The following is an 18,538-nucleotide window of genomic DNA, read 5'->3' as shown; positions in this document are numbered from 1 at the left end:
GCATATCTAACTGACATACTAAAAAAATTAGATGATTATGAAGCCTAAATTCCATTGAAACTCAGCGGCAGTTACAGTAAGTGGCCTTTGAAAGCAGCATGTGAAGTATGGAGGCGTTTTGTCTTGAACAATTCACCACAAGTAGAAAATGAATACATCATGTATTGTCAAACCCCGGAATTTGTGTGTGCTCTATTAATATAGGCTTTATGTACCAATTATGTAAATAGACTAGCAAATTAACCTGGATCTAAAAAGAAGACAGCCTGTTACTTTTAAAAGAACAACCTATTTCCATTGGAGACTTGAACAAAAAGGACTGGACTGCCAAAGGACACTGATGCAGTCATGGTTAAATCAGCCATATTGTTCTGAAGTTAATTCTCCCCTAGATTCATCCTGCCCACCTCGAGTTACTGCAGTTTGACAACTTTTTAGATGATGAGACCAGATTCCCCAAGTTAGTGGTTATGGGAGAGTCTGGAAAGACTTTCTGGAAGTAGATACTGAAGTTCAGCAACTCCAGAGCAATCACTTCTAGAATGTACTCTTAAACCAGCTGCCAGAAAAAACATCTGTGTCCTAAAAGAAAAGAAAGCATCATTCTAGGCAGCATAGGAGAAGCATTATCAGGAGCAACCATTAGCAGCATTCTTATAACACAAGAGAAGTTCTCAAGTTTTCTCAAATCCTAGAATAAGTTGTTTCACATACTACTTAATTCAAGACACAAAGAAGCAAAAGAAACTCTGAGATTGGTTCTCAACCAGACTAGTTTTTCCACAGATTAAGGTTTGAGACCTTTTATAAATAGCAATGAATGCAGATCTTTCACTGGAACAAAAGAAACTCTTCCATACCTTTGATCCACTATTGTAAAACATAGAGAAAGTTGTGTTTACAAGGACTTGTTACCAGCATCAAACCAGGTGGCAAATTCCTGAAAAATACCTGCAGCGCTGCAATGCATCAAGCTGCAAACACTGGGAGAGTCTAGACAAGTCAAGGCTGTATGTGAGTTCTATGATCATAATCTATGAAGACAAGGAGTAAAGTGATGGAAGAGAAGTGGGTGATGAAAGCCTACTACACTATATTAGGTTGCACATACAGATGTCCAGGCAAAGACATGTTGAAAACATTCTGAAAACCAGGTTCTCCAAAAACCACATAAAATGGCATGTACTTTGCTCTCTACACCACAGGCATTAACTGGCTGTCTCTCCTTACCAGTGATTCCTTGTACTCCTAGTGTTTTCACTCATCCCTTGAAGTTACGAGGCAATGCCCCGATTTAAAAAAAAAAAAAACAACAGTCCTATTAACAGACAAAGTCCAGGGGCTGTATATTTCATAACACATTATATACACAGCTACAGAATGTTACCTGAAGCTGTAATTTACACAAACAGGATCTATACTGTATTTGCTAACCAGATCAGAAATCCTTCAGGTTAGTATTTTGCCATTAAAAACCCAAAAATCGGCACTGATACTTATTGCCCTTTTTGTCAGCAGTCCTGGTTCAGTATCAGAGAAGCTAAGAAGCACCTGAAGTGGTACTGAAGTTAATGAAAATAAAACAGGATTTTTATGTCAATTCAACATAAAGCCAAGAGCTATATATTGAAGTAAGAGAGATACTTGAAATAAAGTAACCAGCAAAACCTCAAAACCCTTTCTGACTGAAAAAGTAAGTTAAGACGACTCCAGTTGTCTGCTCTTGACCCACTTTGAAACGCAAGAATATATGGAAAAGAGCAGTCAAAAAGTCACCTGGTAAAACCTGCTATTCTTCTGTGTCATGGCAATATAAGGAAGAAAGAGGTCTAGAAGCCTTCATACTTGCCAGTTTTTGTGTTCTTCCCCAGGTAGCTCCCCAGTCTCCTCTCTGTCCTGCGATACCAATTACTCATCATAATGGGAGTATTTCATTGTCAAGTCACTGATTATTTCCTAAATATGTTAGCATCTCCCCCCAGAAAGTTCAGCTTTTTGTTCCTCAAAACTGAATGCTGCGATTTGGGGGATGGGGGAAGTGACATGTTTGAGAGGAGACAGAATAACAAGGTGCATCCAAGAAAAATACTAGCAGCTAATAACGATAAATTAAAAAGAAATATGGAAGATCTGATTTATGCTTTCTTTGCCAGAAAACAGGTCAAAAACAACAATAAAAACCAAACTTGCTCCTCCCGCCAAACCGCCACTTTCTCATCTCCCTGGATACTTGGTTTTTTTCTGCTTTGCAATGTTCTTACCGTACATACCAAGAAACTACTTTTGCAAATGCACGTCCTACTATCACCACTTACCAGGTTTCAGTGCACAGTGAAGGACAGTTCGAAAAAGTGTGAACAGGATCATTTCCAGATGAAAGATGCACACCAAGAGTACACTTTTCATGCTGTAATCACTACTGGATGAGTCCATGAGACCAAGCTAGTGCAAAGCAAAATCCCCAACCCATACATGGCGTGAACATTATGCCTTCAGTACAAACTGTTCTGCTCTGCAAATTCACTTCTACTGAGCTGCACTACTTCCTAAGGTAGACATTGCTTTACTTGCTTAACAGTAAATGAAAAAGAGAGTGAAAACCACTATGTGGTAAAGTTACTAGCAATATAACTAATTCTTGTAAAACCACAGAACTATTTCTTTTCATTTTCAGGTGACTTCTAAGTCACACTGTCACATTTATCTTATACATAACCAATGTGGATGTGTGAATGACACAAGAGGATGGTGGGAAGAAAACTATATTAACAAGCTCTAAGGCAACTCAAATTTGAGTGACAGACACTTCAAAGTTCTTGTATTTAAAGCTTCAGGGGAGAACCATGGCAAGGATGAAGTCTGCAGTGGACAGAAAGAATATCTTACACACGAGTAATTTTCATCACCTAAGGACTGACTATCTTCCCATGGCTGTACACAGGTCGTAGCATCTCAAATTCTGACCTCAGTGCTTATGAGCAGCTTTCTCAGGGATTTACTTAGGACTTTATAACAAAGACAGATATATGGTCAGTTACCTCATAACTGCCTCTCTACAGCTAGCCTCAGAATTCAGCTGGGGAGGAGGTGGGAAAAGAGAAGATTCAGAAATTCTCCTCCCACTGCACAATGGCACGGTATCTGGATAAATTTATTTGAAGAGCTTTTAATTAAAAAACCACCCTGTTCTTTGAATTTTCAAAAGATCAGTTAGGTATGCATATGGTAAGTCAGTTACAATTCTCCTGTCTCTCCGTCCTTCATTTATGTTTTTATAGTATATTTTTGAGATGCAGTAGTTCAACTTTCCTAAATATTTTGGCTTAAGGACTGCTTGGAGTCTTTTTGTGAAATGTAGAACTGTGTTTGTGACAACTTGCTCTGATCTTAAGGAAAGCAAGCATCATTAAAAGTCTTTAACAACCATTAGAATGCTGACAGTCTGCTTCCTGACCCAAGAAAAATATCAGGACAAAAGGATATAAAGAAAAAGAATAAAGCTCCCAATACAGGGCAGTAGAGACCTTCAATTCCATTTTCTTCTGATATAGGTTTATTGTAACTAAAGGATGATCTCATCTATACCAAAGAGATCTCATTAGAAGAAAAAGTCAGGACTAAGAGAGGTAAATCCAAAAGTTATCAATAGCTTAGAAGAAGGAACTCCAAAACCCAGATAAAACCTAGAAAAAGTGCTCAACAAAGTTCATTTTTGCTCAGTCTTTATACTGTCCAATACTTATACAACAACAGTGCACTTAAAGATCTTACATTACTACTTTATCACCTGGAAAAAGATGTGTATTCTCTTAAACTTCAATTCACACTGTAATATAACTTTCAATTTCAGAATTATGAATTTTAAGCCTTTACCATGTAAATGTAATAAAACGGTATGTTTACTTACGCTTCATTAAGGGGAACAAAAATGAAATCTTTATCAAAAATGTCAACATGCCGTGTCCATGTTTTTACTCGCCCGTGTCGTTTTTGTTGTATTCTGCAAGTAGAAACCAACATGCGATTTGTAGGGTGGCTTGTTTTAATTGAAAGACTACTTTTCCAGATATTTTAACCTTAACAGTTTCTTAAGATTTTTCAAGGCATATTCTATGTTTGTTATAGGTCTGCATGCTTCTTAGAATTCTGTTGGTATTGTAATATTGCCTGTAAGGATTTTGCCTCTGTAAAGCATCTGTTCATATAGCCATCACTGTACTTAGCTCTTAGTAAAACTGACTTATCAACAGACTTACGAAAGGTTTGAAGTTTCATGAATATTTCTTCTTTCTCTTTGATTAAGGCGTTTATAAAAGAATGAACTGAACACGTGTATTCTATCAGCATCTTCTTTTTTCAGTTTTTCAAGTACCAAATACCTAATTAGTTTAAAAAAAAAAAAAAAAAAAAAGAAAAAATTAATGGAGGTGTTAACTCAAAGTATTCATCACCAGAATAAAAAGGACTGCCAACAGTGCTACCTCCCCAGCAAATCGTTGCAGCCTCTCACAAAACAGCTATAAGAATATTAGAGCTAACTAACAACAGATACTCATTAATGCAATTTCTGTGTCAATATTTCAAGGTATTAAGTACTATGCTCAATCAACAAGTTGTTCTGCTGCTGTTGTATTTATTTTTATGTCATGACAGAAAAACAAATTTCAATGAGTTTGTTACAACCTACCTAGGAAAGCGCTGTATTTTGTGACTCAGCCACTAAATCTCCAAACACTCCCAGCGTGATGCACTAATTTTCTTTTCACCTCTAAAATATTTTAATAGGCTGAAAATTATACACATGCACCTTATGTGTAGCATAAACACAGCAGCATGTAACAATTTAATATGTTCCTAACATCTGTAGCGTCAGTGACACCAAAAAATTAATTTATGTATTATGTTAATCAAAACAAATTAAATTCCAGGGAACACAAATACTCTGGAAAAAACAACTGAACTTAAAAATGCCTTTTTTTTTCCTTGCCATTAAAATTCCTCTTCAGATGCTAAGAAATTTTAAAGAACCTTTTTTCCAAGTGAGAACAACATCACTGTCAAGCAGGATAGGAGAGGAACCAAAATTTCTTGCAAAAATACAAAACAACTTTTAAAATTAGTACTATGCATAGTTGGAGACCAAGTGTTATCAACTGACCTATGAATTTTTTATGTCAGAACTTTCCAAGTTTCACAGTAAAAGATAACTAAAAACTGATCTGAAATAAAACTTACTTTAAATAAAAATCAATAATAACATCATTTAAAAATTCTCCTTCATTTAGGCAATGGAGGTCTTCATTGGTCACAGATATACCACCTTTAGCTGGAGGAGGTGGATAAACTATCAACCTGAAAAGAAAAATACATTCAATAATAAATATGAAATCCCAAAAAAACCCTCAGAAAATTGGTACAGGGCAAAGATAAATATCTTACTTTTCTATAGGACCAATAAATACTGTATGAGGTTCTCCAATTTCTTCATCATCATCAAAATATGGTAACTGTTTATTTCGCTGCTGCATTTTGGACTCAGGAGCAACCTTACAAGAATAAAGTCAATATTAATTTGCATAGTGTGCTCAAATTTGCCAAGAAGGTAATAAAGCTTTGTGAAGTGCAGCTGTTTAACACCCATTGCTTTTGAGAAGGACTTCAAGTTGGTTTTTTACCTTTCCTGTTTCATTTATTACACTTAGGTCTGTACTCCTTTCTTGCAGAGCCACAAAACTTTCAAATTCTTTTAAGAGGTAGTTTAGTTTAAAGAAAGCATTAATTAAATTTAGGTACAACACTGCAACTTCATTTCTGGTTTGAAATATTATAATTTTACCAGTAGATGAATTTGGAAACAATTATGTTGTTTAATTATAGTACAAACTTCTGGTCCCTTAGTAATTTTTAAATGACAACATTACTTGTGGACCATTGTACAACCTTACAATCAAACTAAACACACTAAGAAGTATTGTGAAAGCACAGACTATTTCCCATAGTTTCATAACCCACCATGGACCAGTCTTAGAATCCTCATATAAAAGCCAGCAGAAGTTGTTGGGATTTTTTTTTTTTTGTCTAGTGACTAGCACACTATCTTCAGTGTATTTGTAACCCAAATAATATAATGAATTTGTTCTAAACCAAAAACATAATTACATTTTTTATTTTGTTTTCTCTGTGAGATGGACTTCCTTTGGAATTGTCTTCCAAGCACTTAGTAAATGCAACAAGCCTCCCGTTGGCTTCTTCAAAGGAAATTTTCACAAAGAAGTCAGAAATATTATTTCTAATACCAATGTCAGTAATTATTTTTTCAAATATTGAGTTTGCATGAGGATCAAGACCAGTTTCAAAAATCAAAATGATGTACTGTTCTTCTTGACCTATGAAAAAGCAGAGAGAAAATCATTCATTTAGAAACAAAATAAGATACGTCACAATTATAAACAGATTTCAAAGAATTGTGGGCCAACACATGTACACACTGCTGACAATACATACAAGCAGTAATACACATGTATGCAGATAGACTGAAGGAGTAACTACCAAACCCTTCTACCTACATTTGCAAAAAGAGTGCATTCAACTTCTGCCTTAATCTGGAAATGTTAATTATTAGACCTGATACATTTTTAGAAAATACTGAATGCAAAGCTAAAACATATTTTGAAATAACAGCTTCTCTGTTTACTGACGGTAAGACTCCATAATTAATACTTTCTCTTTTTCTTATTACAGTTCCTATCCTATTGTTTCAATACATAATTTCCTCTCTGTAAAGGGAAACACCATGCCCTAATTCCTCCTATGTCAACAGTAAGAAGTCTAGGGCAGCTCTCTCAAAAATCAATGAAGATATACATTCATCTGTGGAAATTTTTTAGGAAAGGAGAACTGCATTAAGAATGTAGATGGGTTTTTGTGGTCTCAATGATTATTATAAAAATGGCTTTCATCTACTTAACTCTTTCAACATCTACATGTTATTTTATTTTAAAATATTTCAGCCTGGTTTTCTCCTACTTTCAAATAGATGTGATTGCAAAAGGCAAAGAAAAAAAGAAAAGAGAGAACTAAGATAATGTATACCAAATTAAACAAGAAACAGTACATGAGACCCCATGATTCAGGTAGATTCACAGTCTGTCCTGATCCTAGAAGACTATACTATAAAACATTATTGCTTTTTGAAAATTTTACATATTAAAGCCACTACAGCACATAAGCCCAGAGGTCCCCAGGCTTTAGCTAGAACAGTCTATAAGAATCACTTTTACATGGATATACAGCACTGACATCTACATGTCAGCTCTTTCAGGCAACAGAGATTCTCAGAAACAGTGACAGATTGAAAAAAATACTACTTTAACTTGGGGTAGCTAGCAAGTAGGATACAAAACTTAAACCACTGCTTAGAAACTAAACTGAATAGACTACTGAGGGGGAAAAAAAGTACATTTTTGAGACAACTAAAGTGGATACAAACTGTATATCACGTATTAGAAGCACAAAGTTCTAACAAAACTACTCTTACTGATTCTAGGCACCTGTTGTTAGGTAGGTAAGTACAAAAACCTGTAATGTCAATTTCACAAAAGAAACAGTTATTCTTCTCTGATCAGATTTCTGTTACCATAGAAACAGAAATCTCTTAAGGATCTCCAATCCACTGGCAACCAGTTTCATTTCTAAAAAGTATGCATCTGAACAAGGAAAGGAATTTAAAATGTCACAATAATCAAAATCTTCATCTCCTTACACAGGCAAAGGGATCTCACCACCTACAAGAGTGAAGCCCTGCGTTCAGGTTCTGTAACATAAACAAAAAACAAACCTCTCTGCTCCTGGTGAACATTCTGCAAACAGAATACAATCAGGCACTCTCTCATACTTAACTCTTGCTAGCCCTAATAAATCTTGTCTTTCTTTTGGTACAGTGGCTTAGCTTCAATAGCTCAGCCTACACCTTTACCAAAAGTTAGAGAATGTGAGTTGGATCAATCAGCTATTGTATAAATAACACCCACTCACATCATCTGAAAAATAAAAAAGCAGTAAGTTGCACTAAGAGGAATTATTTAGGCAGTCAGACAGAGGAATAGGATTCAGGCTGCAAATCTCAGTCTCGCATAGCTGGCTAACTCAGAGCTGCAGAGACCTGTTTTTCTGTAGGAGAAGGAGAGTTTCAGACACACGCGTAACCATTTCCTTTTGGTTATTCTTAACTTGGCATGCTAACTGTTGTGAAAAATAATTCTTCAGCAACATATCTCCCAATTCACCGCACACAGAACTTAGGTGTCTAACTGGATTTTGGGTGTTCCTATTTTGGGAACTAGTCATCTACACACAATTACTTACACAGCTACGGATTCAGGCTTAAAGTAATTTCATTGCTTACAAAGCAAATAGCAATTGTGTTATCACAAAGTACTCACAAGTATCAAGAACAATAAAGCAGCTGGGTGTAAAACTAGCTCAGCGCCACTGCTTCAGAGGGAAAAGCTGGGGGGAGAAAGGCTGAGAGACATGGAAAGGGAAGGATTTCTTACCCAGACAACTCGGGAAGCTTTTTCTTTTTTCACTTGTGAACACCTGTGTTCACCTGGGGTCTAAGGCCTGCTCACAGGATTGTCTCTAGTTCCCTTGCACGCTCTCCAATTACTTTTGTAATTATATACTCCTTACAGCTCATACTTTTTACAGGAGGTGGATGAAGTTGTTATAACAGTACTACATGTTGGAAGCACACAATTCTGAGATTGTTGAAAGCATTCTTCCTCCATTTGAATGCATCATATATCTATGAAGCTGAGTACAAGTATAAATAACCACATAATTTAACCTAAAGAAAAGCCTGTTTACAGGGAAGAGGACTCTATGCTAATTTAAAAAATAGTGTGCATATTAAGATGCTAGACCCTTGAAGAAAACTATGTTGAAATTAAACAATTTTAAGATACATGAAGATAATCCATGTCTTTTCCAAGCAGAAATTTGTCTACATCACAACATCACTACAAGCCTATGGGAAAAAAACCCAAGCCAGTGTGCACAAGTTTCCACTGAAACTAAGGCCTGTAAGCAGAACAGCACAGAAAGCAGAATTAAGTATACCAAAAGCTGTCATATAAATGTAAAGGCCCATATACAAAAGCTAAACAAACCAACTTGCTTTCATTCAGTACAAATATTAGTGAAAACAGTTATACTAAACTGACTAAATGTTGTAACTGGACAAACAGAAGACTACAGTTTTGCCAAGATGTTCCTACCTGTACTCCTCATCAACCTGGGAGTGCGATAGTGTCTGGAAAAACACTACACCTGCCCCAGCCAATGATGCCAGTTTGAGTCTTTAGTGCACTCAGTCACGATCCAAAACATTAAAACACAATTTAAAGTGAATAGTAGACTAAAATTGTTTTACTTACTGTCTCCTTTACATTCGTACCAGACGTTATCTTTACTCATTTTCAGCTGGTCTCTCAGGCTGCTACAGGTTGATGGTACTGTTTGTAGGAAAACTACTGGTAATTTTCGGACACTACACCATTCACATTTGGTAAGTTCTGAAGTTTTCAAGTTAATCTCTCGGATATCGCTTTCTGATTCTGGGAGAAAACAATTACATATTAAATTATAGAAAAAAATGCATAGGTTTCCCTTACAATTTCCCCTTTGATTTTAACAAAAGATCAGTATGTGCTCATTAACTTTCTTAAAAGTTTTTAAAAGTTTGAAATTAACTCATATCCAGGAAGTGATGTCTGTTAATATCTTAAAAGATGAACTGCACTCCACTGTCACCTGTCAGGAAAGTAATCAGAAACAAACTGTTTTCTTCTTACCAACTTTAATCTAGTTTTTATTCCACAGAAAACCCACCATTTCCAGTGATTTAAATTTGCAACTATTGCTATAAAGCATTTTACAACAGGTTTGTAGAACTTTCTTTGCAGATTTATCTTTGACCAAGTTCCTTTATGAAAATTAACTTTAAAATGAAGAGGAGAATGAACACATGCAGAGAAATGATCTGACTACCTGAGGAAAATAAGGTACTGCTCTCAATTTACTACCAAAGAGAAATGTCAGCAACATGGTAAATTTTTAACACTGTATCTGATGCTGCTGATGCCAATGTTCAGTACTTTACAGGTTTTACTGAATTACAAAAATGGAGGGAAAAAGGTGTGAAATCACAGTTCTTTGCATTTGCTGAAAAGACCCAAAAGTTCAATGCCAGTAATTATTTCTAGATCAGAAAAATGGTTAATGGTAGTCACTTAAAACTTTTGTTAGTGACAGCTTCCACACATACTTGATGGCAGCCTACACCACAAAAACTATATCCCCTTATGTAGGGGACAAAACATAGACAGAATAGAGGGAGAAATGATGCTAAAATAAAGTCCTTCTAATAAATAAAAATCAATGCAACAACTCTGTCTCCTCCTTTCCCTGTAAAAGGAAGGAGACACTGTAGGGAACTCCTAAAAACACTAAGGCTTTTCTTAAGTTAAATTCTAGTAAATATTTCATGATCAGACAGATGGTGAGTAAAAATCAGTAAAACAGTTACCACCTAAAGAGTTTAATTTGCATCACCCTGAACAAAACTGCAGAAAAAAGAAAAAAAAAGACATCAAATACATACCATTACTTTCTACCTTAGCAGTATTAGTGGTTCTTATTATTAGTGGAGGGAGTGCTTCCCCTCTCCACCCCCACCACCCTTCTCTTAGCATTTAGCAATGTCCAGCAGCCACCCTCTACGTCCTCCCTTCTTGTTGGCAACTGAATTCACACCCCTGTGTGTGCCAGAAAGGGAGTCTGCTCCTTGTAAAGACAAGGCAAACAGTTACCCAAAGCAAAGTATCCACTGGCCGCAGACTGGAAGTAGTGGCCACCCACCACAGCTTCTGTGGAGTAAAGCAGCTCTCCTTTCCTTCTAAACCTCCAGTAGCCCTGTCCCACTAGCTGGGGAAGAAGCAGCCCAGTTCTGAGTCAGGCTGCAACAACAACGTGCTTCCTTCAAGCCGACTGGGCAGCATTTACTGGCCAGAACAGTAGTTTGCCATCTCATCAGGAAAAGAGTAGCAGAAATATGCTACATGGATCTAACTAGTCCGTCTCCTTGCACTGATTCTCCTTTATCTCCCTGGCAACTTACAAAGGAGAAAATGAAGCTAGTGACTAAAGGAAGATTTATAGATGACTCCTAGAGTCTTCTCTCCTTTTTGTTTAAAGCAAACAAAATAGCGTTCCAAGGGTAGGCTGTAATACCTAAGGCTCTATAGCAATACCTCTGTTTTCTTCTTCCTAAATGAAAACACTTTCCTTAATTCATTTTACCTAACTTGCCACTTTCAGAGGCAGACAGTAGTAACAACAATCCCAACTTAAAACCAGATTCAACTGATTTAACTGGGGCATACAGGTCCTTCTAATGGTGTCTAGATAGGAGGTCCTTGCCAAAATACGAGCTAGCTGGTCTTTGAAGAAAACTCTGAATCCTTGTAACTGTGCTTGCACTGAGATGCAGCATACTGAATTTCATATGTGAGGAAGACTGTCTACTCTTCAGATGAATTTTAATTATATTCATCCATTTGTGTTAAGACAAGCATCTTATAATACATTTCACCATAAATGCCTTAACCTGTGAACAATATTTCCTCTAACACTGACATAAGACAGACAATAGGACTTATGCATTAAAGGCAATATGAATAGTTTTTTACACATTAGAAACAGAAAGCTTTTTCCTTGAAACACCAGTTGGGAGTTGCAGAAAACTGACAAGGGGTATGGAGAGAATTTCGAGAACTTGACATATATTTAAACATGCAAAAACAAGCTCAAAGCAGGAGACTATTGCTGTTTCTAGAGCTAGCCAAAGCATCTGCCTTTCCCTGAAAAAACATGACCATTGTAATCAATCTAAAGAAAAAAAATATTAGGTGTCATTTTTATTTCAAGAACCTTACTTGTATGAAAACAAATCATGCTATGATTATGAAGTTAATAGAAATGGAGCTAGCTGGGAATACACCCATCTTCCTCCAGATGCAAATCTCAAAAAAATGAAATGGAAAAGTGCTAAATGTTTCAATAAACACAGCATTTAATGAGACACCATTTTTATGCTATTGAGGGATCAAGTCCCATGGAAATAATTTCACTGTGCAGCTGTTTTGACTAAAAACCGATAGACATTTTCTACAAATTCTACTAAGCTTTTTAGTTTATTTTTTTAAAATACATTTAAAGCATGAAAACTGGTAGTTTCTATGCATCTACATTTTAGATGCAGCAGAAACTTAAATACTTGACTGACCAAAGGCTACACTCATCTTTACAGGTTGTGAGACACCTTTTTGCATATAATAGTGACAAAATACACTAGTCCTCTTTTACAAATAACAAAAGGCAAAATTCGACAGGACTGCATCTTCATGGAAACTTAAAAGGAGGCAAAACTTCTTTTCATGCCCAAAGCAAAACCCTACAAAGAAAACAAAGGAAATAGAGCAATAGTCGTAAGCTTACCATGTCCTAAACTATGTCACTGTATTTCTTTCAGTAACATGAAATATACAACCTATAGGCTAAAGAAGAAAAAAATTTAAAGGGAGATATAGACAGGAAAGGCCTAAGATACCTGTGTGGTTTTTACTCTCTACTTATGCATTTGAAATAAAAAAAAACCTAATAAAATGTTACAGACGTCACATGTTTTACAGGAGGTTACTCTTGCCTTTTGTTATTGTTAATCATTTTCAAGACAACCTTTGCCAATCATCACCAGAATATTTACAGCTCTTCAACTAGGATGAGGGGGAAGAACTAATGACCCAGTTGCATGCACACCACAAATTGCTAATTCCTGCTGTCTGTGAATATTCTTTTTGTCAGCAGAAGGCGGAGATAATGCAAATCCTTTTGGCTTTTGTTCACCAGGCAGTTCAGGTCAAATTTATACTCTCAATTTTTCTTTTTTCCTCTTACTGACTACAGGCACCCAGTATAACTTATTACATACATAACAAAACCAGAATCGACATTTCATTATGATTCACTTGTTAATTCCTTTGACAAAGTTACTTCATTCAAAATATATATATTATTAATATAAAATGAAAGATGTCCTCACCTTCTTGACTTTCTAGACGTATTTTGATATAATCCAGGCAAAACTGTGGAAGACAACACAACAATAAGATTTCACATCTTCTCCAAACCAAAATTGACTTAATACGTTTTAACTGTTAGTAAACGTATTTCAATTGACCAAGTACTTAAGTAATTAAAATAAAAATGTAAAATGTATTTTTTTTAAAAAAACAAAGTGTACATTTTAGCACAACTCAAGGAAACAAGTATATTCTTTACTCTTCAGTGTCTCTTTCAGTCATATTGACTGTTGAAACTTAAGATCTCTCATATGCACTCCATTTTCAAAAAAGTTCAAAATACTCTGAAAAATACCACAAATTATAGGAAGGAAAAAAAACCCCTTCAAAAGAGAATGTCATCTATCAGTATTTAAGCAAATTAAATAACAGAGTTTTGCAGAGAGGTGGAAAGAACAAGTAACACCTCTCTGCTATTTCTGTGGTTACCCCAGCAAGAAGCATGCATTTCATCTGGCTTACTGCACACAACTAACATTCAATGTCTCCTTGAAAGTCTCCATGTAACTTAGAAGGTTAACAAAAAAAAATATTGTTCTATAGAAGCAAAATTATTCACCTGCAGACATGTTTCTTCCTCCCACCTATCAATATCCATTTTCTGGTAATTGTTGCCTTCAATTTTCTTAACAAAAGCACGCTAATCCATAAGCCCCCCCACCAAGTAAACAGGGTTTTCAAGGGTTTTCCAGGCATGATGTTGCTGTTAAACACCAGAACTAGATTGTACGTGATAATACATAATAGTACTTTGGGATTCTTTGGGAATCACAGCCTCTGAAATTAGAGACAAACTTACTGTTTCACAGACAAAGGCAAAATATTACGTTGTTCAAGTATGAAAATAACAACGTCCGTCAAAAACTGAAAGATTTGTCAAATAAGTTTACTTACAATCACAGGTTCCACTACCATTCTTCGTAGTGTTCCTATTCGTATACTTCGACAGTTCAGAATGACACTTTCACAGGAATTTTGATAATTTAGAGGTACAGCCTCAGTTACAATCTCTTGAGAAATAACTTTACGACGTTTTATTGGAGTGTTAGACACAATGTTCCCAAACTGAAAAGTAATTTTCAAGGTTTCAGAATGTTTCACACAACGATTTACTGCTAAAACAAGCTTGTTAAAAACTAGTGACTAAATTGTCAGCTACTTTTCTGTTGGTCAACAGGAATAGTTACTATAGTATCCACCTCAACCATATACAGAAGGTAGAAATCTCCTAAAGGACTTTTTGGAACACCTGAAGGTGTTAATATTGCTAGATTCAAGATAAAAACCATAAACTGACACTTGTAGACATTTTGTTAACATTTCCAAATCACAAATAACGCTTCCAAAATTGCCAAAACCAATTTAGTTTTTGTCATTTTGAAACACCATGCAGCCCAGCAAAAGAAGGTTATTTTAATATATTTTATTTGTTTATTTATATAAAACCACTAATGCTGTAAAAGTAGCACAATGTTGGTGGGTTTATTTTTTCTTTCAGTTTTCATTAGTCCCAGCTTTTGGTGACTGAGAACACTGAGTAATTACTGAAGTACAGTGCATCACAACATCAGCAGGAGTAGAATCTTCAAGAAATATAAATAAATAAGCCAAATCAAAATTTCTTGAAGCAACTCTACAGAACTATTAAGATGTTTTTAGGGTACATTCCAGGGTCAGAAGACTAATTACTGAAAGAAGGCTATGTGGAGTTTGGCTCCAGTTCAAGAAAGTCTCTAGATGCTGACTGAGGCTGTGATCTCAATGAAGTCTCCTGTTTACCAACAGAACAATCCTATACAAACCTTACAGAAATGAAAGAAAGCTGGCTGATAGCCTTCAGTTTAATACATTTATTTCTTGTATTGCTTATATTGCTCTACTTTGTTGAAGGATTTTCTGTACACTAGTCTTTTCTTTGGTATTTATACTGTTTCATAAAGTCGTCCATTAATAAACATTCTTTTGGGTAACAAAATACAATTAAACTCCCACAGAAAAAACATTTCAAGGGATTCAATATTTCTATTAAGACTAAATCTCAACAATTATTTTGAAGTCCCTAATCACTAGCCTATCTTGGCCATAATTCAAAATATACTTTTGGATGCTTCATTTAAATATAGTGGAGAAGGCAAAGATTCTAAATCCCTATAATTAAAATATTTTTCCTAGGACTCTTGTTGAAGACAGCTTTTCATTTTTGTCTGCTGGACTAGCTAAATATTATTAAAAGCTCAAAACTCAAATCACAGACAAACAGTAAAACAGTAAACATTAAAGTGGTGCTATATCAAGTAGCCTCTTCAGTAAAGAATTGATGAACATTTTGAGAGAAAAACAAATGAACAAAGCTTCTTAAAGCTTCTTCTATCATATCTGACAGAAAACTGTGATACCTGCAATTCTTGGTAGTTTACTTGAATCAATGCAAAGTTTGGGTTAAATTTCACCAAAAAAAATTTGTTTCCCTTGTTTTCAAAAGCAAGCTCTTTCCTACTTTTGTCCAAAACATGCAGTTAATTTCCAATGTTACAACTGGTTCTTAAAGACTAGTGAACAGGAACATGTGGATATACAAAGGAAAACATTCAGGGGAGTTTCAGAAGTCTTAGACACCAGTGCCTTCACAATGCAACACTTTCAATTAATCCAGCACATAACGCCAGAATAACTGAAATTCAAAACTATTTATCATCATTTTAGCCCCACAGCTTTATTGTAGGCTACAGGTTCACAGCTTTATATTGATAGTCGTGACTAATTATACACCACATTATAAGCATCCATAATTTCATCAATTACAGCACTAGAATGTTGGCTTCTGAATCTCAACATAGCATGAAGGTTTTGGCATCATTACTTTAGCTTTCTAATTCAGAAAACACGAACGATTTGAGACTGCAGGTGGAAATCTGATCAGATACTCTCATTGAACCAAACTCACCATAGTGAAACTGGACAAGTGACCCAAGAATAGTTTCAATCAGCACTATTAATTCAACACCAGTTGCCACAGGGAATTTATTCTTCTTAATGGCTCACTATTGAGGTGGTTAAGTTTTTAACATACCATGAAAGCTGTCCCCTTTAACAGCACTTAAGGAGTCTGCTCATGGTGCATTTTTTGTCTTTGTTTATCCAATTTTTGCAGTGGTACTCGACTAAAAGACAAAAGCCCCACCATGAAAATCTTTAAAATAAGTGCTATTAATTGGGACAGTTGTCAAAGTATTTTAATTTTAATGGGCCACTGTTGCTCCCAGTGTCTCTTTTCATGTTTAACTTCGTATGTCCAAAGTCTTACCAGGCAATGGCTGGTTAGACATTCTTCTGCAAACTAAGTAGGCCCCTGAGTTTCACAGAGATACCCTGCCCAGTCTCAAAGAGTATACATTCAACGCAGAAGCATCTATGTTAAAAGCATAATTCAAATCATTATGAACACTTGTAAAAATATAATGAACACATTTTCTTATGCTTCCAGTGTTATGTAAGCAGAGATACTACTTGATCAGCTGCCAAATAAGAAGAGCATTCAAATATAGTCAACTTCTGACAATGCAAACCAAGCCTTTACATTTTCCATTTATGATTTGATTTTTGTTTTCTTTAAACAAAGCATTAAATAGTACCTGATCTTTCATTCTTGCTTTTCTTGGTAGTGTGACTGCAATTTCTGTATCTGTTGTTATACTACCTATTCTCTGTTCTATTCCACAACTGTTTTCCTTTAATGCTGCTTCCACCTTTCCTGTAGAAGGAGCTGGGGAGGAGCGGGCTGAATCTGCAGGACGAGGTGAAATGCTTTCCATTCTCCTAGTGCTGCCACTATCCTCATCATCATCATCATCACTAGACAAAACAACTAAACAGAAAATATTAAATTCTCAACCACTACGTTTTTCTGTAACAGAAATTTCTTTTCAAGCAATAGCTTTAAAGTGATTTATGTACTTGTCCTGCAGTGCCAAAAGAAGTCCACATTTATCATTACATTATACTTTTATGAATGTTTATTTGGAATCTGCTCGCAGGCGCTCTCTCCCTCGTTTTTTATTTCTCACAACTAATTATACAAGAAATGGGTATTGTTAACCTGCCTCTAGACACAGAAGTGAAGCTATACAGTTCTTGGTTCAATCAAGAATTGTCAGGGAATTATACAACTTAAGAAAAACTGACAAAAGAAATTATAACTGAAATTGTTCAAATCAGTAAGACAGCATGGTCTAGTAAACTAAGCATGGAACTAGAAACATAATTTCCCAAACTCCAGTTCCTTCCTCCTTATAAATTAATTTGAGTTTATGCAAAGAAAGCACAAAAATTAACATTTTACAAAGTATGAAATTTAAATAAACGCATAGCTCAAAAGAAAAGAGGGAAAAAATATAAAAGTCAAAGACTGTCTTTCCCTTGTAGAGGATGAATGGTAGAATTCTGCTAAGAATGCTACTTTTAAAATTATAAAGAGTAATTCTTTAACAAAAAAAATAAAAATTTCATGAAATAATTTTTCTTTTCCCCAGTGTTCATCCTTCTCAGAGTACCTCAGTATATGAAAAGGAAATTACAAAAAGGTCTGTCCCTCTTCCCCAAGAGCACATCCACAAAAAAATTCCATGCAAAATCAGTAATGTAAACCTGCAAGGACAGTTCCTTCATTATACAATACTTTGGGTTCTAGTTTATGGCTATATCCATAAAAAAGTACTTACTTGGATCATTTAGTTCAGATGGTCTTGCACTCCTCTGCCTTAAGGTTCCTGTAATTTTAGGATTTTTCGTCCCAGTTATAAGACTAACTTTTCCATTCTGTCGTAACATAGAATGTCCTACAACTTCATTACTCAGTAGAATATCCGTTGGACCTTTCCCAACAGCAGAACTATAAAACTTCTTTGTGTTGAACCCTGTACCTGAAGATTTTTGCCCTGTTGAATTCTGATGTATTGAAGAACGTGATAAAGGTCCCACAGATTCACTTAATGTCACAGTTTGTCTGGAGACTCTTTGCAAATCCTTTAGAGAAGCACTTTCACAATGTCGGCATTTGGTCTGATTTTCATTTGCCCGCCCACAATTTGGGCAATCAGTAGAATAATCAATTTGTTCCAAAAGCTAGAGGGGAAACACACAAACACAAAATCAGTAACTGTATAAGTACAAAGATACCATTTCCAAATATTGCATTTAATTTCTCTTCAGAATGATGACTAACTATATTAGCAATTACAGTTAAGTAGAGAAAGCAAACATAAAAATACAGTTTGATTTTTTTCATTTAAGAAAACGAAAAATGTTCTAACAGGACCAAATGTCATTTGTGGCAATTT

General features: G+C 35.4%; 1 protein-coding gene across 6 annotated transcripts in view; it reads right to left on the bottom strand.

Annotated features, from left to right (window-relative positions):
- Positions 1-18,538, bottom strand: part of SENP6 (SUMO specific peptidase 6) — an 83,926-nt gene that overhangs the window by 14,920 nt on the left and 50,468 nt on the right. For 5 of the 6 annotated variants that reach the window (XM_075046469.1, XM_075046470.1, XM_075046471.1 and 2 more), the window contains 10 exons: positions 17,921-18,323; positions 16,835-17,067; positions 14,097-14,267; positions 13,163-13,205; positions 9,438-9,617; positions 6,160-6,386; positions 5,440-5,546; positions 5,236-5,352; positions 4,257-4,379; positions 3,908-4,000 (listed from right to left, as the gene is read on the bottom strand). In XM_075046469.1, the coding sequence (XP_074902570.1) occupies positions 3,908-4,000; positions 4,257-4,379; positions 5,236-5,352; positions 5,440-5,546; positions 6,160-6,386; positions 9,438-9,617; positions 13,163-13,205; positions 14,097-14,267; positions 16,835-17,067; positions 17,921-18,323 (1,697 nt within the window). Of the gene's footprint in view, positions 1-3,907; positions 4,001-4,256; positions 4,380-5,231; positions 5,353-5,439; positions 5,547-6,159; positions 6,387-9,437; positions 9,618-13,162; positions 13,206-14,096; positions 14,268-16,834; positions 17,068-17,920; positions 18,324-18,538 lie in introns of those variants that run through there. The other variant, XM_075046474.1, reaches the window with a different exon arrangement.

The sequence above is a fragment of the Buteo buteo genome, chromosome 15, assembly GCF_964188355.1.
Source record: "Buteo buteo chromosome 15, bButBut1.hap1.1, whole genome shotgun sequence".
Classification (NCBI taxonomy): Eukaryota; Metazoa; Chordata; class Aves; order Accipitriformes; family Accipitridae; genus Buteo; species Buteo buteo.
This window is presented reverse-complemented; position numbering and strand designations above follow the sequence as displayed.